The 24,096-nt window shown below is 37.8% G+C and overlaps 1 protein-coding gene across 3 annotated transcripts; it reads right to left on the bottom strand.

The window, feature by feature from the left end:
• Positions 1–690: 690 nt before the first annotated feature.
• Positions 691–21,083, bottom strand: LOC143857993 (glucose-6-phosphate isomerase, cytosolic 1-like). Of its 3 annotated transcripts, none has more exons than XM_077368570.1 (24): positions 21,009–21,083; positions 19,903–19,959; positions 19,730–19,806; positions 19,494–19,575; positions 19,371–19,418; positions 19,014–19,169; positions 18,836–18,932; positions 18,615–18,657; positions 17,317–17,384; positions 17,137–17,221; positions 16,995–17,043; positions 14,742–14,814; positions 14,563–14,623; positions 13,074–13,140; positions 12,934–12,990; positions 12,759–12,812; positions 12,540–12,668; positions 10,968–11,031; positions 10,760–10,833; positions 10,580–10,633; positions 10,429–10,497; positions 2,669–2,758; positions 2,475–2,582; positions 691–969 (listed from the first exon to the last, which is right to left on the bottom strand). In XM_077368570.1, the coding sequence occupies exons 2-24, from the start codon at positions 19,951–19,953 to the stop codon at positions 919–921; spliced, it is 1,707 nt and encodes a 568-aa protein (XP_077224685.1). In that variant the 5' UTR covers positions 19,954–19,959; positions 21,009–21,083; the 3' UTR covers positions 691–918. The 3 variants fall into 3 exon arrangements, with proteins under 3 accessions (XP_077224685.1, XP_077224686.1, XP_077224687.1); XM_077368571.1 differs by lacking the exon at positions 21,009–21,083 and adding an exon at positions 20,838–21,002; XM_077368572.1 differs by lacking the exons at positions 691–969; positions 2,475–2,582; positions 2,669–2,758 and adding an exon at positions 10,052–10,294.
• Between the last annotated feature and the right edge of the window lie 3,013 nt (positions 21,084–24,096).

Here is a 24,096-nt window from a genome sequence, read left to right as displayed (position 1 = left end):
CCTGCCTCCTTAAATTACTAAAGTTGCACTCCATATACTCTGTCTTAGTCCGGCTCAGTCTAAAACCTTTAGATAAGTGTTAAATTGAATAGCAAATCTCTCTTCATAATAGGTTACTAGCTGAGTTAGCAAAATCTAGCTTCCCACAAAATAACCAAAATACTCTTCTGGGCATTAATTTTCTAAAAGAAAATAGTCAGTGATCTGTGGCATCTTAAAAGCCTTTTATCTGCTAGCTATTTTGGTTTTTATCACCTACTTACAGAGCCTAAAGGACACTGAGATATTGGCCAAGATACAAACAAACCATGTTCCTGTTACGATTGCTTCTGTATTAAACTCTTTTCCATATTGCATTTAGGTTTCCATATTTTATTTTTCTTATGCTGAGTTGTGCTTCCTATTTTGCTCCCCTGATTTCGATAAAATAACATGTAGATGCCGTATGGCTATTGCCAAGCGATAATCACGTTTAGTGCTCTTGCCTGTTGGAGGCCGAGTTCCTCGAATCAACTCATTGTTCTCTTCATCTTTCTCCTACTCTTTTCTTCTTCTTTAATTTCTGTTTTGATAGAACTGTGTTCTATCAGTTCCAAGCCAAAGAAACAGAGGCAATTCCTGAAAATGACTCAGCGAGAAGTTTGCACATGCAGAAAAATCATAAACACAACTCCATGATTGGTTCCAAAATACTGCAAATCAACTTATTATTAGTAAAATGTAAGTATGAGTATCATATTTAAACCAAAATGGACTGCATATGCATCAGTAATGACACAGGTATAACTTAAAACAAATTCCATACTCATAATCTCCAGAACAAAATTCAGACTTTGCAACAGCGACTTGAATGATTATAAGGTCAGAGTGGTGCTTATATATGATTCAAAACCATTACTTCTTCTTAAACCAAGTGCATTATATTTTCGGTAGCAGGGTAGCTGGATCCGAAGAAATATGAGATGTTGCCTGAAAAGAGAACAAAGATTAGGAGCATATTAACAATGATCAGAACTCAGAGAGACACACATGTAATATACATGTGCACACATATTGTAAGTGCATACATACAGCTCTCTCCATGGCATACAGTACCTAGGAGAGTATACACAGGATTTTCTAACCACGCTATATGGTTTAACATCATGACAAAAGATTGAACAAGGTGCATTATAGACAAACATGACTTTGGGTTTGTCCATATGTAAATATTTATGTGCGTGTGTGCATGAAGGAAAACGTTCAGTCCATGCATGGTTTTAAATTTCCACCGAAACCCGCATGAAAAGTAACTCACTGTTCAAACAACTATTCAGAGTTCTTAGAGCTCCTTGTAAGGCTTGCTGGAACACTCGTTGTCGTACCTGATAATTGCTCGTTGTTCTTCAAAACGAATGGTTTCATTTTTTAAAAATTTCTAATAGTTCCAAATGTTTTCATTTCCAACCCGACTGAAACATTTACATAAACTAAAATCGTAAGTGTATTAGTGATATACTATATCAGTATGTATTACATAATAATATTTAGATTAATCAGGTGTGAAATGTGGTGTATGTAGTAACTATAAATATTTATGTGAATTACATGTGAAATTTGCTACATGTTGAGTTAGCAGTGAATGTCACTACGTGATTGATGTTATTAAACAATTATGGATTGTTGTCTTGCTTATTAATAGATTCTAAGTGTGTATGTAATTATTCTAGCATTTACTGAAGTTTCATCTTAAAATTATATCATTTGCATATGTTTCCATAAAGTTGCCATAAGTTTCAGCGATTTAACCGGATTTCCACCAAAATTTCTAGCCAAAACCGAAATGTTTATGTTTCCGTGGTGACCGAAATTGAAACCAAAACTGAAATTTAAAACCTCGAGTCCAAGAGAGGACGTCCTTTGGACTACCTTAGAAGATACGAGGCCTTTAGAAGTCAAGGAGGAAGGCAAGAGCAAGCAGACCATGGAGAAGACAAGAATACAAAGTAGCCTTCAATGGGTTCAGGGTTAGGAGTGAACCAGGGAGGAAGGCATGTTAGCTGGAGAATCAAGCTTCTAAGCTGGGGTCACTCCCTTCTTTTTTTGTCACAAGTCCCATGGCATAAAGGTCGCTTCCAGAGTTCCAGTTAATGTTGCATATGGTAGAGCACCATGTTGCATGATGTACAATCAAAAGTCTCGGGAAGATGGACAAATGTGCATTATATTTACCCAAGTATGGCTTAGAATTTTCTTCTATACATGAATAAATGCATACATGCATTTACCACAGTCACATAAAAAAACCAATCATTGGATCCTGGCACTGATTAAGTAATACGCCCAAATTAAATGCAAATAAGTTGGTTTAGTGAACTATTTGTGATATAGATGGAGAAGTTTGTTTGTATGTCACATGCATGAGCTATCCACTATTCTTGCATATAATTTAGTTAATACATGATATACTCATAAAGTGTTCTTGCAGATCATACCTCGAGATATTTTGTTAACATTGTCGTGGTACTGAAATTAAAACCCTCCACAGGCTCCCCTTTTGTGCGAGAGGAGTTTAGTTGCTTTCTAACTTGAGAAGCGAGCGACTGTAATGCCATGGGTAAATTCATATTTCATTCATCAACTACGTAAGAATATAACACGGGCTTCAAAGAGAGTTTTAGAAACAGACCTTTCCTAACTCGACCCCCCATTGATCAAAAGAGTTAATTCCCCATATGAAACCTTCAACTGCAATTCTATGCTCGTAAATCGCTAACAACTGAAGAGCAAAGCATAAGATTTCGATTATTATGTTACAACAAGCAAAATATCGTGATTCACAAACAAGTGTATAACGAAGGATAATGATTATTAGGCGACACAGGCAAAAGAAAAAAGAAACACACACGTGAACAGCAAAAAAACAAATGCCCCACGGAATGAAGAAAGCATCCCAAATGCCCTTGTTCAATAGCAATGTTCATGTATGGAAGTATTTTCCATGTATATTCACTATAATACGAAAAGGAAAATGCAACCCCTATAGATATGAGCATTTGTAGTAGCATCATCTTCGAATTCAAAATTAGAATGCTGCATTTTTTGTATTCCTTCCATGTGCACCCTCAATCTCGAGGATGCCATAACTAAGAAATAAAAGTTTCTGTCAATGTATAGAATCACTTCGATCAGATGTTATATGTCGAAGAGATGGAAGAATAAGAAGAAGAAATGAGACAAAAAGGAAGGAGAATAGGGAAAGAATTTGTGTGGGTTAAACTCCCACCCCAAGAATTCATCATATATATAAGCTTTCACAAACCAATATTGCAAGTATGCCAATAGGACCATCCAAATGATGGGCCCTTTCAATTAAACACAAATTACTTTACTCTAATGAGTATAAAAGCATATAGTATGTGCAGTGGGCCCTATCTAATACATTCCCCGTCAAGCTGGTGAATAAGGGTCATCCAAGCCCAGCTTGGAACACATACTTCGAAATTGGATGCATGCAAGAGATTTTGCAAATATGCTGATCCTTGGATTTCACATACGGTATAGATATAAATTTACTAACAACCTTTTTATGAACAAATGACAATCCACTTCAATGTATTTAGTCTTTCTCGTGGTATATTAGTTTTTAGCCATAATAATCCACAGGTTGTGTGAGCATGGATTTAAATTTCGGTTTCGGTCCCTACCGAAAACGATTTTTTTTTTCCAAATTACGGTCATTTGAAATTTTTACAATTTTGGGCAAAATGACCAAATTTCGGATTTCAGCCGAAATTTAAAACAATGATGCAACTAGATTATGTTTCTTGCTGTGCCAGGTAACTAGATCCTTCCAACAGAGGTACAATAGGTGGTAGTTCAACATCTCTCCGAAGGAGATACTGCCTAATCTGCATTTGAAAAACTTTCCACTCTTAGATGGTCATTTCTACCTAATACAAGTCCTGTTCCTGGTGCTCCCTTAAGGTACCATAGAATATGCTAAATAACTTCCAAATGGTCCTTAGAGGGACTTTTCATGAACTAGCTGACAACAATTATAAGGGAAGGAAATATCAATACGTGAGATCTTGAAATAGATAAGCTTTCCCAACCAGAAGACGATATCTACTAGGGTCTTCAAAGTTCAAAGTCTTCAAACAATTATCACATCCATTTTAACAATTTAATGTAGGGATCCATAGGGGAGTTGATAGGATTTGCCTCTAGTAAACCAGTTTCAAATAAGAGATCAATAACATACTTACTTTGGGATAGGCTGATGCTAAAATTTTCATCTTGCAACTTCAATGCCAAGAAAGTATTGTAAGGGCATGCTCGGCAACGCTTCTCATTCTCGCCCAATTAAACGGGCGAGAAACGGATTGATGAGAATCTTAGAAACGACTATTAGCCGCTCCAAAGAATCCTTGCTTTTAGCCTATCAAGAAGGCAAAAGTTTAGAAACGGGCTTAGTGGGCCGGATTGCCTAACATGACTTTTGAGATGCTTTTGCGCTTTCACATTCTTAACGCCTAAAAAAGTGGAGAATGTGGTTATTTAATGGTTGCCGAACACACCCTAATTGTTCCAAATCTTTGGTCTCCACATGTTCTTGTAGGTAGCTCTTGACCTCATCTATTTTTCTTTTGATTATTCCCTATAACCACGATGTCACCCACATATATTATTAGGATCATTATTACTATCTTGTTTTCATATGAAGATAGAGTGATCCACACGACATTGGCGAAATCATAAATTGATAACAATAAGGCTGAACTTATTGAATCATATATGAGGAGACTATTTGAGACCTTATATTACCTTTCATAGCTTACAAACCTTTCTTGACCCCTCCCCGAACATCATAAGCAGGAGATTTCTCCATATAAACTTCCTCGTGAAGAATACTGTGAAGAAGGTTCTTAATGTTTAGCTCTCGCAATGGCCAATCTCTATTGGCAGCAATTGAAATAAGAAATTGGATGGAATTGAATTTAGTAGCCGGATCAAATCAGTTAATACTGAAGGTTTGGGAATATCCTCTAACAACCAAACGGGCTTTCAATCTCTAAATTGTACCGCATGGTAAATATTTAATAATATAAATCCAACAGAAAACAACAAAACGCTTCGTTGCAGGCAACTACACTCACCATGTAGAAACATCAACAACACGACTTGCAAAGTGAGTCGACCAACAACCAACTACAACAACCAACGACAAACCAACCAACCCATCCAATGATGATCATAAGCCAACAACCAACAACCAACAAACCAACAACTAACCACAACCAACAAACCAACAACCAATAGGGCGCACGAACTACCAACAAAACGCGAACAAGCCACCAACTAAACAACAACAGACAACCAACAAATCACCAACCAACCCACACCTTAGTACGTGAAGAAGCCACCAACGACCAACAACCTACCACAACCAATCAACCAACAATCTAACCAACCAACACTCCAACCACAATCACAACCAACCCAACCAACAAACTAACAACCAACCACAACAAACCAACCACCAAACCAACAACCAACCAACCCATAGGGCGCACAAACCACCAACCAAGCGCGAACAAGCCACCAACCGACCAACAAATCACCCAAAAAAGAGGGGTAAAAGGAATCACACCAAGAACCAACCAACAACAAGTAAAAGGAGGAACTAACCAAGAACACAAAGAATGGTGAAAGAACATCAACTGGAGTCACCAACAAACACCAAGCGGAAGGAAACAACTAACAACATCAAGAACCAACAACTAACAATGCGAAGAAGCAACTAACAGTGCGAAGAAGAAACTAACCAACCAACCAATGAACCATCAAGGGAAACCGCACAACACTCCAACAAGGAGGACGATACTACACCAACCCGAAGACAATGACAAAACATAATAGGAAGAAGAAGAACAACCACCAACAAAGGAGCACCAACAAGGAACTCCATGTGGAACAACCACCAACATGTGTACAAAGACTACAATACCCCTCACAATACTACTAATGACTAAACTACCCTTACATACTCTTCAACACTACATATGATTATGTCTTAGGGCATTCATTTCATCGTCCATTGCCTTCAACTAATCACGAGACATAGCCTCTTGGAAAGTACAACGTAGAGCAATAGAAGAATAGGGCATATCAAAGCTTTTGTAGGTAGAGGTCAAGGAAAAAGAAAGAACGAACATTGGCAATGAGATGCTGAGTGAAGGACTATGTATCTTTATGAACACCTATAGGAACATCTGAACATCAATTGGATAAAAATCAACAGCAGGATCTGTAGACACAAATGGACATGAAGGGATAGGTTGATTTGAAGCCATTTATTTTTTGTCACAACTATAGCTATATGAGGTACTTAGGGACAATACCGACTTCGGATGATTGTACATGAGGGGCAGTTGTGCTTGTTAGGATACAGCTGTAGGTAATGGAGGTTGTGAAGAAGAAAAATGGTATGGGAAAGAGGAGCCCAAATGAGAAAGGAGTAACGTCAAAGATTACATTGGCACGCATAATTTTTTCGTGGAGTAGCCAAGTAGGATTGTAGCAACGATATCATTTTTTTAACAGTATGCCAGAAAGATACATTTAATAGCAAGATGGTACAATTTGTCCCGATCACGACCTAGAGTAAACAAAGCAGATACAACCAAATACCTTAGGGGCAACAGAGAAGGTAACAGGCAGTTAGAACAGTATCGCCCCAATAGATTTTCGATACATTCTTATAGAGTAATAAGGTGCAAGCCACTCCCAAGAGATGTTGCTTGTGCTTAACCACAGCAATCTTTTTGGAAACATGTGCACAAGAGCTCTGATGAAGAATTCCACAATTGGAGACTTATTGTTGAAAATCTTGCAATGTGTACTCGGGCATTGTTTAAACGTAAAACATGCATAGTGATGGAAAATTGGTTTTCAATTTCCTTACGGAATATTTAAAAAATAAATAAAAAATTCAGATCTTTCCTTCATAAGTATAACAAAGTCATGCGTGAAAAATCATTAATAAATGTAACAAAATATCTCTAACCAAACACAATAGGTACCCTTTCTGGTCCCCAAATGTCAGAATAGACAACTGAAAATGAAACTGACTGCCGACTCTCATTTCTAAGATAAAAGGTAACCCTATGATGTTTGCCTAGTGGAGAAAATCCACATTGAGAAGTAGTGACAGATTCAAGACCAGGGACTGATAACTAAACTTTGAAGAGAAGTAGTGACAGATTCAAGACAAGGGACTGATAACTAAACTTTGAAGAGATGAATGACCAAGTAGATAATGCCAAGGCTGAGGTAAGGAATTAGAATAGAAATAAACACTAACAAGGTTACGATCCAAAGTAATAGAGGCTTCCATACTCAACCTTTCCACCATTTGTCCTCTTGATCTTTAGATCTTGAAACACAAAAGAAGACGGGCAAGACGTTATGGAACAACAAAGTTGTTTGGTAAGTTTACTAATAGATACTCAACTCAACTCAACTCAACTAAGCCTTTGTCCCAAACTAGTTGGGGTCTTCTAATGAATCCTAAGTTTACTAATAGATAATAAATTTAAAAAATTAAGGAAATGCAAAACCAAGGATAAAGAGAGAGTTGGTAGTAAAAACAGAGGACTCACTCATCATATGATCACACACCAAAGCTGATGATCCACTGAGTTTGTGCGAAGTAAGAAGTTACATGTATGTGCCAAAGTAATAGAGAAGAGAAAGGATGGATAGAATGATGATTGTTGACTGAAACTCATAAGTTTGTCAAATTTTTCTCATGAGAGAACTACTAAATCACGAGCAGGGGCACTGTGTTGCAGCTCTAAATGAAAGCGGGCCGAGAAGTATCATCTCCATCGTCGGTATATATTGCTTGATTGGTCCATGCAAGTTTACCAAAAATTTTCCAGCATTTGTCGGGGTTGTGATCCAATTCTCCACAATGCACACGCTTGTGAATACCAAGGCCACAACCTCCTCTAGGTTCTTTCCCTTCCTCATGACCACAACCATGGCCAGAATCATCACGGCCTAGGCCACCATAACCTCGACCAACAGAAGTTTTCAAGGCAGACTCCAAACCGATACTTTGTTGGGAAAATGAAGAGGAAGAAATCCCAAAACATTGAAGTCACGAGTACAAGCTATTTAATGAAAATTTTAACTTGCCAATATTCGGCTTCAGCCAGAATTATACTATGGGCCACGGCCAAAGACAAACTTTGCCACCTTGAAATTTTTTGGTGCTTGCTTTAGAAATTCCAGATCTACTTGGGGAGGTAGATACACAGTTAACTCCTCATAGAGACCATGGAGAGAGAGAGATATCGTATTTACTCAAACTCGTTGGTCCTTGTTGGAACAAAAAGATGGTCTCAAGAGCTCACATGCCAAGGAGCATTCACGTCTGAAAAAAATCTCTCACACAGTATCCCAAATTTCCTTGGCCGTATCTAAGAATATAACACTGAAGTGTAAGTCCTCAAAGAAGGTAATAACCACCTTGTTGGGAAGGGGCAACAGTCCACAAAGCAGGGCAGCAAGACATCACTTGGATCAACAGTCGATATATAGGTGAAAGTGAAACAGTCCACAATGAGGCTAAGAAACCGCCCACATAAAACACGTAAAACTCCAGATATGCTTGCTTCACATCATCGTCTCTTATTAATGAAATTGAAATTAGTTTAGTCTCGTGCAAAGCATCCTCCTTTTCTTGAATGGTAAAAGCACCCTCCTTTAATTAGCACAAAGGAGGAAGGATGTAAATCCATCAATGAACAAGGATCACAGAGGCACCCATGAATAATGGGCATGGGAATGTGGTGAAAATAGAATGGGAAGGATGTCAAATAGAGAGAAGGATGAGTGGGGAGGACAAAAAATTGGGAATGTTCAAATTAGGGGGGTTTTAGGGAGATTAGGATCTGATGGAATTAGGTACTAGGGTTTGGAAAGATGATGGAAATTATGTATCGAATTGGGGGTGTGATCTGGGGTGTGGGAGTTAGGATTTTGAAGAGGTGGGATTAGGGTTCTATGGTGTAGATCTAGGATACAAACCTTAAGGGTTCAATGGTGTAGATCTACATTTTTTAAGGTGTAGATCTAGGGTTTTGAAGGAGTATGGGTCACAAATGGAAAGGATTGGGTTTTAGGGTTTCGATTAGGGTGGTGCAATCCCCAATAGTGGAGGAGGCACAAGAAAAAGAAGACTGCAATCCTCCGATAATGGAAGGGGGCAAAAGAAAAAGAAGAAGAGATGCTAGATCTTAGTCTTCATCTTGGACTCCATGATCATGATCACCATGCTCTGGTGCTATGTCAACACATGGCACCACTTCAATCAGATCTTACATATTGGAGAGATCATAGTTTTAAATTTCCATCGAAATCGACACAAAATGACTGGAATGTTTCTGTTTCCATCCCCACTGAAACCGAAAGCAAAACGACCGAAATGCAGACCAAAATCGTAAGTGTGATACTAGCATTCTATATTTGTATTGTTACATACTTATATTTATATGAATTGCGGGCAAGATGTTGTACATGTATTATGCATACATATTTATACGAAATACATGTGACATTTAGTGTGCACTCAATTATCAAACATGCCCGACAGTGCATGTCACTAGGTGTTCGATGTTTTTAAACCATTATAGATGGTTGTCTTGCTTATGTGATGGTTTTGAAGTATGTATTTGTGCTTATTCCAGCATTTCCTGAAGTTTCATCATTAAATTCTATCATTTGCACATGTTTCCATATGCTTCCTTGATTTTACAGGATTTCCACCGAAATTTCCAGCCGAAACTGAAAGTTTCCATTTCCGTGGCGACCGAAATCGAAACCTAAACCGAAATTTAAGACCTTGGAGAGATAGAAGATGTGAAGAAAAAAGCTGAAGATGAAGGAAGGAGTTTAACCCACATGAATTCTTTCCCTTCTCTCTCCTCTTCCTTCTTTCTTCTCCTTTCCAATATTACATGTCATTAAGGCCATCCAAATGATGGGCCCTAAAAGAACACATAAATTAAATTTAATGAATGCAAAAGCATGTAATATATGTAATAGGACCTATCTAACTTAGTATCTTCAACAGTTTCCCACGGTCACTATATCTAGAGGATCATGTCTGAACTTAACATAAAATACAATAAATGTCCTCCCATAAATATTAAGTTGCTGCTTCTGACTCTTGAATGGGTATTCATCCTCCATGGACTATTTGGCAGCATCTAGCGACAACATTCAATAAACACATGCATTTTCCCTAGAATCAAATGAAAAAAAAAAAAATCAAACATCCAAAATAAACCTCATGTTACCAACTAACAAGGCACTATGATGAGTCAAAAGCTAAAAAAACTTCAGCAGAATAAAAGGTATCAGAAACCCTGCACAAACCTGTCCAATGTTATAAGCACTAAGGGAGGGAAGTAGAAGGCTGAGGGATGGCCGATTCCCAGAAAAAGTCTGCAAAAGATGATTCAGGACATTAAAAAAAAACATCTAATGGTAGACTGCAAAATTGGAACATGAGAGAAAAGAAAATCACCTTGTGAGGAATAAGATGATTAGGGATTTTCTCACTTAACAACTCCTCTGGTGTCTGAGAATTATCCAATTTCGACATGATACCAAAATAATTTAATCACATTATGTATTATAAGCATATCAAAACACATTCTCAAATGATCATTCAAAAAAAAAAAAACAAAGTTTTATACGATCCTACCTTCCCATAAGCAAGAGCATCTGGCTGAGCAAAAAAGTTTGACATGAGCTCGTCATGGTTGCTCACCACTTCACCTACAAAATAGATCAAGAATATAAATGAACAAATTGGAGGGAAGCAAAATCCATAAAAATCAAACCATTGTCCGGCAGAATCATCTAAGACAATGTCGCTAGTACTTTTCCTGCCAGAATTTGTGTGCTGGTACCTTTCAAGTACACAGGCTGTTGGCTCTTCACAACACCGATAAAGTCACAAGGAATAACACGCCCCTGAAAGTTTGAAAAAAAGTATTCCATTTAGCACTGATGCCATTAAAAAAACGACGCCACAAAACCAGCATCTAATTAATAACATTTTAGCGCACGTGCACGCGCGCACACAATAGAACTAATAGTTCAAGCTAGCACACCCCATAATAGAACTAATATCACCAGTAACCTGAACACAGTGTTCCATGTTCTTCATACTTAAAACCAATAAAAAAAATTGCCCCTGGAGTTCGTATAGGCAAGAAATTTAACCAAGAGTTCATAGAGGCAAGAATTTAACCAAGACCGGACCTGGATGAGCTTGGCCAGAACAATTTAATTTTTTATTTTTTTGAACATGAGCCAGGAGACAATTATACAAGAAAAAACAAGATCCTAAGCAACTGATCCAAGTTTTCCAATAGGAACGTTGCTACCAAAGAATTTCAGCAAGCTTCTCCTTGGAACATGGTAAATCAGAAGGCACCAAGGCTTTTCCTCATGCTTTAGAAAATTGCAAAAGTTAAAAAGCACATTTCAAATTATACAGACTGATAAGAGATTCCCTCTTTTGAAAAAAAAATATATATACGAAAAATGCAAAAGGAAACAAAAGGGGGAAAGGATCACAAAACAAGAAAAAGTTTTGGAGGTTGTGAGAGCAAAAGGTTACAATCATTCCTTAAACACAATGAGGTGAGTACAGATAGGTAGAATGAAAAAGGAAATTGCTATAATAGCCTCGTAAAGATAGCACCAAAGAGGGGAAAAAGGTCTAAATGTACCTTCCTACCTGAATAAAACAAAAAAAAACAATGCTTACCATAACTAATGACACTCGTGCTAAAAGTGTAGGTACAAATCCCTGCTACATATTATTTGCTAGTGATGAAGCATGTTATTAACACCTGGACAGGGCTATATTTAGTGAACTGACTATCCTCTTCAGTAAGATTTCATGTTATTAACACCTGGACGGGGCTATATTTAGTGAGCTGACTATTCTCTTCAATAAGTTGGTCCTTTCATAGAGAAATGGTTTCAAAGCGATCAGATTGCTCCCAAGTATTATGACAATACATAGTGGTAGGCTTATTTCAGATAGTGGTACTTCCAATATTTGCCAATGTAAACTCACATGGCATGGTATCGATGAGCCAAGTGTCCTCAGTGTTTGAATTGCAAGCCTTCTGTCCCTGAAATCGTTTTTAAGGCAAGACTCTTTTCCCAGGTTCAACTTAATGTTGCATACAATCCACGAAGCAATCACGGCATTTTACTATGAATATGTAGGTTCACAGATCAGTATACGGATAAGATCTTATGCTAGATGGTGGGAAAGATGTACAACCCATACCTATTATACTCAACTTGGTGACATCAAATCACATCAAAATTATATCCATTTATATTTCAATCCATGGTGACAAACAATTGACTCTAAATTTAGTTAAATGTGCTCTAACTTGTATTCTATATTCATAGGCAATGAAGTACATGCAAATATCGTACACAGGCAACCAAATTACCTGGTGGATTAGCTGGTAAAAACTATGCTGACCATTAGTGCCTGGTTCACCAAAATCTATTTCACCACACTCATAGGGAAGTTTGACACCATCAATGGATACACCTTTCCCATTACTCTCCATGCTGACCTATACCGAAAAAACAAATCAGAGTGTGACCAAAATTGTGCAGGACAAATCCTTGAGTTACAAGCAAAGGCAGGAAGCAGTGGTATATGCCTGTTGAATATGGGGCGCAAATTTCTCCAGTGCCTGAGAGTATGGTAAGATGGCCTGGAAAGAAATGAGCAGTTTTTTTTTAGTCACACGAATAATTAGGTGATGGATTCAAATGAAATAGAAAGACAAAATGACAGAATTAAAATCAAATTTCCTAGCAGATCCAAATACTTACTCTGGCAGGATAGCCAAGAAAGGAAACATTCCACACACTCAACAAGCCTAAAAGAACCTGCTTGCAGACAGTCAATGCAGATGTGTCATAGCATGTTTAATGGATCTAGTATCCTGTGAAAATAATATCAGTCAACTTACAGGTATGTTATTCTCAAATGGTGCTGAATAGAAATGTTGGTCAATGCTTGAAGCTCCCTCCAGAAACCTTCAGTGGAAAATCAGAACATCTTATGCAAGCATATGCAAAATATGAGAAGTATACATTGTTAAGATATCTCGAGTAATGTTATGCAGACGTAATGAGAAACAAAGCATGGACTGAATATAATGAAGCCAAATGATTGGGGACTTATTTAAGAGTAAGGTTGTGCTCGTGTTTAGAGAAAAGAGAGAAAATACTTTCAATGGACCATAGTCCCTACTCCTTACCAGAAATAACCAGATCAGAATAGAGTGAAAAAAAATGAAGCATCCATTCCTAATAGATATGCACCTTTCCATAGCCCCATGTTACATGGATAATGAATCAAGAATTTGAGAATTGCATGAAAGGTGTCTCACAAATGAGTAGAGTACACACATTTGATATCTTTTTTAATCACTTGAAAAGACTATTTTAGCATTTGTGTATTTATTTGTGCGACAAGCATTTGGCATGATTGTGGCACTCATTGCCAAGTTCTACCCAAGGTTTCAAATTTCGGTTTTAATATATAATTATCAAAAATCCAGATTTTTGGGTGAAATCCCTGAAATTTTGGCTGAAATAAACTACAGTTTCGGGTTTAATCTATTTCGGTTTCGTTATAGACCGAAACCCGAATTTTCGGATTTCGGTTGAAATTTAAAACCTTGGTTCTACTAACATAGCCTAAAGGAGTCGGGGACGTCCAAATCAGAGATTGAAAAGTCTGCTGCATTCAGACAATTTCTGATTCATCATTTTTTTTTATCTGGCATGGTCCAGGACTAGAAATTTTGTATTGCTCTCAGATAGCATGGTTATCTGTTTTTAAATTCTGAAACTCGTCTGCTTTCCCACGTTCCAACTTGCATGGCAGGTTCCATCTAAGGTCACCAATTCCTTGTAGAAGAAAATTGTCTTTCGAGCTCAAACAGAGGGTGGATCCTGACCCGTTAGAAATCAATAATTCAAGATCATGACTCTTGCCTCATTCAAGTTATTTAGACACCATTTTCCATCAATTGTTCAGGACTAGATTTTTTTTTATTGGCGTCTGGAACGGGTGCCTTAGTGTGATTATCTGTTTCTGCATTATGACATTCCTTGTTTCAAATTTCCCTCCAATGAGATGCGCAACTCTCTCTCTCTCAGCGAACCATTTTCCAGAGAAAGAAATAAGTGCCATTGGTGCTCAAATAAATGGCAGGAAAGAATAGAAGGACAAAACAAAGATCAATTATCCAAGTATCCAACAGCAGGGAAGGAACAACAGGAACAGAAAAAAACAGGGCAGTCAGTGGTGCAAATGGCATTTGTTATTTCCTGAATTTTAGTGTCCATCCCCTAAATTCCCACCAAAAGTTGTACTAACAAAGATAAACTATCAACTAAGGCTTTAGAATGATAAATAAGAAGATTCCATTGAAGTGTGAATTATCGTACTTCTGAACAACTGAGAATCCATACTGGAGAGATAAAGGCAACACACCAACAGCACTACAAACTGCAATAAGATTCTTAGTATCAATAGGAGGTTGTGAAATAGGCCAGAAACTCCAGTAAGGATTAAATTGAACGTAAATTAACCATCTGATCCTAAAAAGAGGTAATGGTTTTTTTACCGCTATAGCGACCTCCAACCCAGTCCCAAAATGCGAAAGCATTTTTAGGGTCTATTCCAAACTTCTCCACAAGCTGCATCAGAAACAAAAATACAAGTATTAAGCAAATAAACATGAAGATAAGAAGAAAATGCTGAGTTTGAAACAAATAAGGATTGCTCCAGCATCCAATTCCCACATTCCACATACCAAAATAACTCAACTCAACTCAACAAAGCCTTTGTCCCAAACTAGTTGGGGTCGGCTAAATGAATCCTTTAGAAAAAATTCATGAAGAAGGTAAAAGGAATCACCCGGCTCTAATCCTGTTTCTAGTTGGGTTCTTCTACGTGGATCATTTTCTTCCATTCTATCCTATCCAAGGTCATGTTCTCTGTTAGGTTCCTAGCTATCAAGTCTTTCTTCAATGTTTCTACCCAAGTTGTTTTCGGTCTGCCCCTATCTCTTTTTACTCCATCAATTTGGCACGAGTCGCCTCTTCTCACCGGAGGATCCAAAGGCCTACGTTGGATATGTTCACATACCAAAATAATGTGAAAAGAAAATGAAAATCATTAAGAAAATAAGATTATTCAAAAGAATAGAAAGTCTGAGCCACTATTAGCCACTAATAAACATTTATAAATATAATAGCAAGAAAAGAAATTGAAATGGAAAGTGTCAACAAAAGATGTTCAACTCTGATGCAATATAAGACAAAGGGATAGTTAGTAGGCAATACATATATATAGGGATTTGGAATCTTGGAAATTAATAGCCATGTACATAGCCTAGCTCCAACAAATTGAATGTGTCATGTATAGCAGCTAAAACAACAACTCCACTTTTGGAAGGTGCCCATAGTCATCCACTATCTATAAAAGTAGCTATAATCCAATTCGTATGTCAGATAGAGAAGAGAAGATAGATAGGTTTAAGGAGTTTTAAGTCTTAACTAAGTCCCTCCATTTAACTTAATGAAAAATACAACACATTGTTTTGCTTAAATACATGCTAGTCAAATGTTATAACGCTCCCCCTCAAGTTTACAAATGTCCCTTTATGACATGTTCAGCTTGTCTATCAAGCTGTTGTGATGCTCGTCCTTAAGTCCTTTAGTGAAGAGATTTGTGCCTTGCTCTCAACTAGTAACATAGCACGGATAAACATCAAAAAATGCAAGTTGACTTCAATATGCTTAGTCATAGCATGGAAGATGGGGTTCTATGACAATTAAATGACACTCTGATTCGTAGAGTATAGGGTAGGTGTGCGATTTTAGATGGAGCTCCTGGAATAGATATCTTAGCCACGTCAGCCCAGCCACAGTAGACGTCATAGCACTTGTAAGCCCAAGTGTACATCCCTCTCTTGTTTTGATGATCAACAAACCCAAATTGATGGTAGTTTGCTAATGGCTTCTCTAGTGTTGTTATTTAGACAAGTTTCATTCATGTCAACACTTGAAGCTAGAAGAACAAGGGCTAGTCTTGGAGAAGGTCAAGTCTTGGTGGTCATCCTTCAAGCCGTATGGTGTATCGAAGAACCAAGGAAGCCACAAGTGCAAGAATGTATTTGAAGACTATCTCAAGACAAGGAGAAGCTCATGCAAGCGCCCAACAAAATTGAAGATCAAGAAGACTCAAGGTTATAAGGCATTCAATGGCCTCAAGAGGTATTCTGCAAATAAAAGTAACCAATGCCTCATAGGCCTGGGTTTCTCTTAACCATAAAAGTTAAGCTGTGCCAACTCCTTCGGACGTGAAGAGCTCAAATAGTCAATAAACAGAAGAGAAAACCACTTTGATGAGCATAATTCACCTTCCATTTCAAAAAAAAATGGAACCTGTGAATTATGGGAGCTTTCCACCCACTATTTTATGCATCATAATTCCATTAAATGTTAGCACATTCGCACCAATTTTGTCCAGGAAGATACAAATGCACTTTCCTTTCATAATCTCTGAATTGCACTACCAAGTACCCAACACTCGTAGTGTCTTTCTTCTGAATCTCACTTCGCCATTACCACTCAGCCACGTACCACCTAGTCTAGTGAAATCCCAAATATAATTTAAACCTTTGATGCTTAAAGTCTAAGAAAAGGAACAAAAAAATGAGAACCAGAATATGAGATTAAAAACAAGCATTTTGAAATGAGGGAAATAGTATATAAGGTAATTACAAAAAAAAATAAAAAAAATAGAAAGAGTAACTGAACCAGTGCCAATGATAGACAAAAATATCTAGGCAAAGATTGAAATATGAAGATACCGTAAGGTTCGTACTAACAGCCACCATATGCTTCGCAACTGCCTGAGATCTGAAAACAAAATTGTGTTACTCCAAAGGGAAAAGATATGTAAAAGTTTAGGACCTGAACTCTAAAAAGACTGCATTATATTGCTCCACTAACCCAAGAGAAGTTGTAATCCATTCCCTCAATGTTCGAGCATTTAACATAGTTTCAGCAGTTGTAAAAGTCTTGGAGACCACCACGACTGCATTTATCTCAAGAAAAAGTGTCAACGGTAAGGATATCAAGGTCAAGAAATAAATGACCTCAAATCGTTAAAAGAAGAGAAGTGATATCTACCCAGTGTAGTTTCAGGATTCAATCCCGTGATACTCCGAGCAACATCAATGGGATCAACATTTGCAAGGCTGCAGAGAAATGTCCATGTAATTAGAATGCAAGATGGAGCTTATTAACTGGAACCAAGGTTTTAAATTTCGGTTTCGGTAACTATTTCGGGCCCCACCGAAATCCGAAATTTCCGGCCGGTAATAATTAAAAAACATTATTTAATAAATTTCAAATTTCAGACCGAAATTCCGAAATTTCGGCCGAAATTTTGTAATGGGTTTTTTTTTTTTTTTTAATTACATTAAATTGAAATTAAAAAAATTACATTAAATTGAAATTCAGTCGAAATTTGGTAATGGGCGAAATCCGGAATTTCAGCAAGTTTCGGTTTCGGTCCCCACCGAAATCCGAAATTTCGGATTTCGGCCGAAATTTAAAACCATGACTGGAACTTTGCATAGCAAAAACAATCAACCTTCTGAGAGATAGAATTTTAAAATGGAATAAATTGATAGAATTTTAAAATGGAGTAAACTTCCAAGTATCAGCTAGCATGCACATCAACATATCTGAAGTGATGCAAGCAGATCTAAACAGAATCAAGGCCATTGTTTCCAGTATAAGCAAGATAGTAGAAATGTTCTACCCAATAGTTGGTTCAGAAGAAAGAAAAAATGGCATAGCATATTTTCAGCTATAACAACTCCAGCACTGGCACTTTTTGGCTTAAAATAAGAACCAAGTTTAATATTGTGGTCCCTGAGATCTTGTTGTGGCACATGTTTTCATGACACAAAAAATGGTTCCAACTTTCAATTAATAAATGATAACATGCACCTGGTTGCTCGGGGATGGCTTGGAGAGTAGTGGAATAAGAAGTCAAAAGGGAGTAGACAAGCATGGAAGATGTCTAAAATTTCCACTGGGAGAATAGTGGAAGACTGGTAAGTAGTGTTTGGTTGCACGGCAATCCTCTCGGAGAGTAGTGGAAAAAGTAGGGATGTCATTACCAATATAGAGTTTGGTAGAGAGAGATATGGAAGAGAGAGAAAGAGAATAAGACAAGACCTTTGGCACTCTTCTTCTACCCAAAAAACACCATTTTGGTAAGATTCGGTTGGAAGATGAGAGGGAACATTAGTGCCACATGGGCGCCACGTAGGAAAAGAAAGCAATGATGATGTCCCAAACCCAAACAAGTCTGGGAGTCAAATGGAGTTTCAATGCAATATTGGCAACCAAACATGGAATCGGCATTCATTGGAAGTTACATTGGCATTTGAAATTCTAATGAATGTTGTACTTACAATCGTAGTTGACGTCCTTTTGCAGATTCTGCGGCCTCTGGATCTGTAAGATTCCCAGATTTGAGCATGATCAGCTCCTTGATACAAGTTAATTTCAAATGATATTATAGAAAATAAGACAGCATTATGACTAATCTAAAGATAGAAGAAATAAAATTGGCTGGCTTGCATTGCTAATGCTACATATTTAATTATGAACTGCATATATCCATAAATCCAACCGGTTTGAAGAGCAGCATGCACAAATAGAGGTCCCAAAAAGCTGCCACCAATACCAACAGCCACAACATCCTTTAATGCCTTTCCTGTTGCTCCAACCTGCCTAAAAAGCCTATTAAATGACACTTATACATGACATGGCAGAAATGAATCTACAAATTATGCAAATTGATGCCTTACCCAGGAGCCACTGCGAACCCTTTCTGTAAACTCACTGATTTTATCCAAAACTTTCCAAACATCTGAGACCACATTCTTCCCATCACTATAGATAACTGCATCCTTTGAAGCTCTCAGAGCTACATGAAGTACGGATCTATTCTCAGTGATGTTTATCTGAAAATACATCCCAAAAATTATGAAGAAAAGAATGTCATTTAGCACAACAGTGTGGCTGAATAGACTTTCCAAATCCAAAGAATATAATGAAAACATAAAATACTTGGAGAGAAAATTTGAAGACCAGTTGTCATATAATAGACCATTCTATGTTGTTATCATATGAAAGCCAGAGAATTATAAGGAAATTTTACATACATGTTCTCCACTGTACATGCTATTTATCTTCTGTTTAAGATGAGCTGCCTGCATGGAAACACCTGAAAAATAATTAGAAGAGTAAATCGATGTGTAACGTAAAAAAGACAGAGCTGATGTCACCTCTGCCAGTTGGAATAATTTCTCCACAGTGTCCTGACGGATGCGCTGCCGCGAGTAGTCCAGCAGTAACCCATCAAATTCACTGTAAAAAACCATCCACAGCAACATAAAAGATCAATGATACAAGAAAATTTTCAAAGTTACTTCCAAAATCCCATCATATAATAGACATTTTTTTCTACATATAAGTAAAAGTAAAAATAAATTAGCATGTAAGTATCCACAATGTTGCATACGCCATCATTGACTTGCACCGCTCAGTGTCCTTCATCAAATCACGCAAATGTGTCTTATTGATATCATCAACATGGCACTGCAAAACAGAACAGCATCATTGCGGCTTCAAAGATCAAAAGACGTATTTATGGATGTATGATGCAATGATATAATAATAAAATTACAAGCATACCTTTAAATCCTTCCATGGCTCAGTGTCACTGATCAGTGTGGGAGAAGCCATCAAAATCTGAAATGACAACACAAAATTTTCATAAACATGTTTGCTTTTACTCATCAAGTAGTGCATTGATAATCACAGTATAAACCTTTCAGAACATATAGTGCAAGTTAACATGTTGGACATAAGACGCTTATTACAATGATCCTCAGATGAATGTGGGGCCTCTATTATTCCAATGTAGTAGTGTGTCTTGATTCTACTTGAACTTCTCTCAAATCATATTAGCATCAGATGGGAGTTCCCCTTTTTCCTCGTAATAATATTTTAAAACTAGTGTAAGATGAATCTCAATATCGACACAATTTTCTACTCGGACATTTAAGGGTGTCAATTACACACCAGTAAAAGCCAAGGTTGCCAGAGCGGGAATCGAAGGCTCCCAGGGAAGAATCCTACTAAAGGTTGCCAGAGCGGGAATCGAAACGGGAATCGAAGGCTCCCAGAGAAGAATCCTGCTTCCTTGGTACTAAAAGCTAGACATTTGATTCATGAAGGTTAGTAGACTATATACAGAGCTTAGAAACAGTGCCAGACGCGAGATTTCATTTGTTTATGTTTCGTGAGGGGCAAGTAAGTTCTTAAGCCCTGGATATTCTATTTAGATCATGTGGTATAATTTTCTAGAAGACCATCTTATTCAAATTGAATCTTACTCAACAAAAAAAAAAAGTCTCCTTGTGTGAAATATAAATAATTTCAGTCTCCTAAGTACATACACAGTAATCAATAACAATCTCTAAAATCTGACACTTAGGGCTTCGATCAACAACAAATACCCTAGTTTTAAGATCGAATAGCTTCGATCAACTTCTAATCAAAGCAATCTAACTCAAGACATAACCAAAAAAAAAAGGTGATTTAGGCATGGAGAGTAGAAAAATTACATGTGCAGGCTTGAAAATAGAAAAATCAAAGATCAACGCAGATCATTCAGAGGCCATATTTCTCAACAGTGTATCATCTAAATGAGACAATTGTCTGAATAAATTCAAATAGCAAAGGAAAAGAAATCATCACACAGAAGGATGATAGAGAGAGAGAGAGAGGATATTTACGTTTCTGTTGAAATATAGAATGGAAGGGATTTTGATTCTTTGAAATGAGCGATCATTATCAGAAAAAAAAATTTCTGCTTATTTATCTTTTGAGCTTCGTGATGATCTCAGCGGCTGAGTTGGACCGTTGAGATTCGGACACGTGTCCTATGGGATCGAATAAAGGGCGAGGTAAAGTAAAGGGTGGAGACGAATTTCTCATTTGTCGGTCACCGGCCCATTGGCGCGTTAACGGATCCGATTCGGATTTGTTCACATCGTGGTCACTATCCATTCAAATCTTTAATGGGTCGGATTGGATTCGGAGTAGGGGCCAGGTAAAAAATGATCCAGAATTTTACTTGTCACAATTTGGTGAACCCGGACCCACCCATACAGGCTGGGTGGACCCGCGGGTCACCCGGCCCTCTCTCTTTTTTTCTATTTTTTGGCTGTTTTTATTCCCACACTATAATAGGATAATCCAAACTGTCCATGTGATGGGCCATAATATAAATAGGTTGTGCCCAAAAAATCATTTCCACACGATGATCCTAGTCCTCTGATCTATGAAGGAATTGCATATTATTATTCATCGGAGGGCTAGGATCATCGTATGGAAATGATATTTGGGGGGTGACCTATTTACGATGTGTTCCATCACATGGACGGTTTAGATCATCCTATGATGTGGTCAGTATAGTACTTTCTGAAAAATATGGGACTATAAGGGCTTACACCAGATAAATTCTCGATCATTTGGGTTTCTACGGTCACCCACAGGCGTGCCCGAGGGTCCACGTAGCCCAGCCCAGTTTTGATGTGACCCATACTGGCCGGGTCAAATTTCCATGGGTCACTAATTTTGTGATCCTGCCCCGTACAGGCGGGCCAGGTGGACCGGCAAGTCTGGGTCACTTTTTGCCGGGTCTAATTTGGATCCACTTCTTGTGTCTCGGTCATGGTTTTAAATTTCGACCAAAATCCGAAATTTTGGATTTCGGTGGGGACCGAAACCGGTATTTGGCGAAATTAAATATTTCGCCATTTACCAAATTTCGGCCAAATTTTCGAGAAAATGCAATTTTTATTTTTAAAAAAAAAAACGTTATAAAATTTCGGCCAAAATTTTGAAATTTCAGTCTGGAATTTCGAACAGGAGTACCAAATTTGGACCAAAATTTTGGTTTTCCGAATGTCCGAAATGGTTACCGAAACCGAAATTTTAAACCATGGTCTCGGTCATGATCCATTTCAAATCGAACAGTCTATTGGAGTATTGGGGTATCCTAGTAGGTCCTACTTACATTTACATAATTACAATTCTCATAAAAGAGTGAGGAGAGGGCCAGCGTGCCCAAAGCCCGACTCGATGGTGTTAGAGCAGGACGAGAAGAGGGTGATTCGATACTTCAGGGAGACTAATGAAAAAGGTACTAAAAATAGGAATCGGTTGGAATAATGCACGTGGCTTGTTTTCACTGAAATACCAACAAAATCATGCTTAAATTTATTTAAAAAATAGATGATATTTATGTAAGAGTAATGATAGATGCAAGGGCGCCCTTGCATAAAGAGATGGGAAATGGCTCTTGATTGGCTCCACGTTATTTTCGGTAACCTTTTAAAATCGGTTTAGAATGTAAATTCGGTTACGCTTAATGACGTGGATCCTATCAAGGCCCTTTCCCGTCTCTTTATGCAAGAGCGCCCTAGGATCTATCACTCCACATAAATAGTATATTAATTCGAATCATACGGTAGGAATTCCTTTTCCCTATCCGGCTACTCCGACACTACGTGTTTATATACAAAGACCGAAAAGCTTCGATCGGCTTCTAATTGCAGCTATTTAACTCAAACCACAACAAAAAAGGTGATTTAGGCATGGAAAGTAGAAAAGCTACATCCACAAATTTGCAAGTTCCTACTTACGGCCATTCAAAAAAAAAAAGAAGAAGCTACAATCTCCAATGAATCTCGACGGAAAAGAAAATGTCGGCATTGAGCACTTAGAGCGCATTATTTTGAACAATGTATCATTAGAACTTGCTATCTCATCATGCTAAAAAAATCCAACTGTTGAAATAAACTCAAATGGTAGAGGAAAAAAATCCATCACACATAAGAATGTGTGTGTGAGAGAGAGAAAGACTGCCGTTTCTCTAGAACGCGGGAATGGAAGAGATTTTGATTCTCTACAATGAGCGATTGTTCTCCACCAGGGAGACATATACCTGCAATGTTCACACCATGGTTTAAAATTTCGACCGAAATTTCGGATACCGGTGGGGACCGAAACCGGAATTTCTCGAAATTCCATTTTTCGCCCTTTTCGGATTTCGGTCCTAAATTTCGGTCCGAATTTCGGTTTTTGGTGGGGTCCGAAACGGTTACCGAAACCGAAAGTTTAAACCTTGGTTCACACCACAACAAGCAACTTCCAAGAGCCACTTCATTTTGAAAAAATAATTACCGCAACCGCCCTTTTAAATGATCACAGCCGTAGATCTCTTGGAGAATTCCAAGATGGGTGTAAATAGTGGTGTTGGGATTAAGATTAGTCGTTTGAGAAGGCAGATAAATGGGTGAAGAAAAATTAGAGATATGAATGTGAAAGATACTAAAAGTAGGAATAGTTCGAATAACGCCGTAGCTTACTTTTACTATAATACCACTAAAATAATGCTTAAAGTTATAAAAAAGATTAGAGAGTATTTTTGTAAAATAATATAATTAGGGATTTGCTAGCATCCGTCGCATAAGGCATTTCACGGATGGCCTGTTGCATGTGGCGAAATGGCTTCTGCGATGGACGCTAGCAAATCCCATATCAAAAATTGGATTCGGGACTTGTCTGATCCAATCGGTAATAATTTTGAATCCTACACAGGGTCCCCAAATGTGTCTATGAATCTCTGTAGTGATAGATCTTTTCAGGGGAATGTTACCAGCACACCTTTATTTTGATATGTGCACGAACCCTGCTGTCGTTTCTTCTTTAATTCGTTTATGAGAGCTTCTTGGAAAAGTAATAACCTTTTGGCTCTTATTTTTTTGATGGGCACTTGGGCAGTGACATTCTCTCTCTCCCTCGCTCCCCCCCCCT

The sequence above is a fragment of the Tasmannia lanceolata genome, unplaced genomic scaffold (assembly GCF_043159265.1).
Source record: "Tasmannia lanceolata isolate RefF3 unplaced genomic scaffold, GAP_Taslan_0.1 ptg000025l, whole genome shotgun sequence".
In the NCBI taxonomy this organism is placed as follows: domain Eukaryota; kingdom Viridiplantae; phylum Streptophyta; class Magnoliopsida; order Canellales; family Winteraceae; genus Tasmannia; species Tasmannia lanceolata.
Note: the sequence above shows the minus strand (reverse complement) of the source record. Positions and strands in the feature narration are given on the sequence as shown.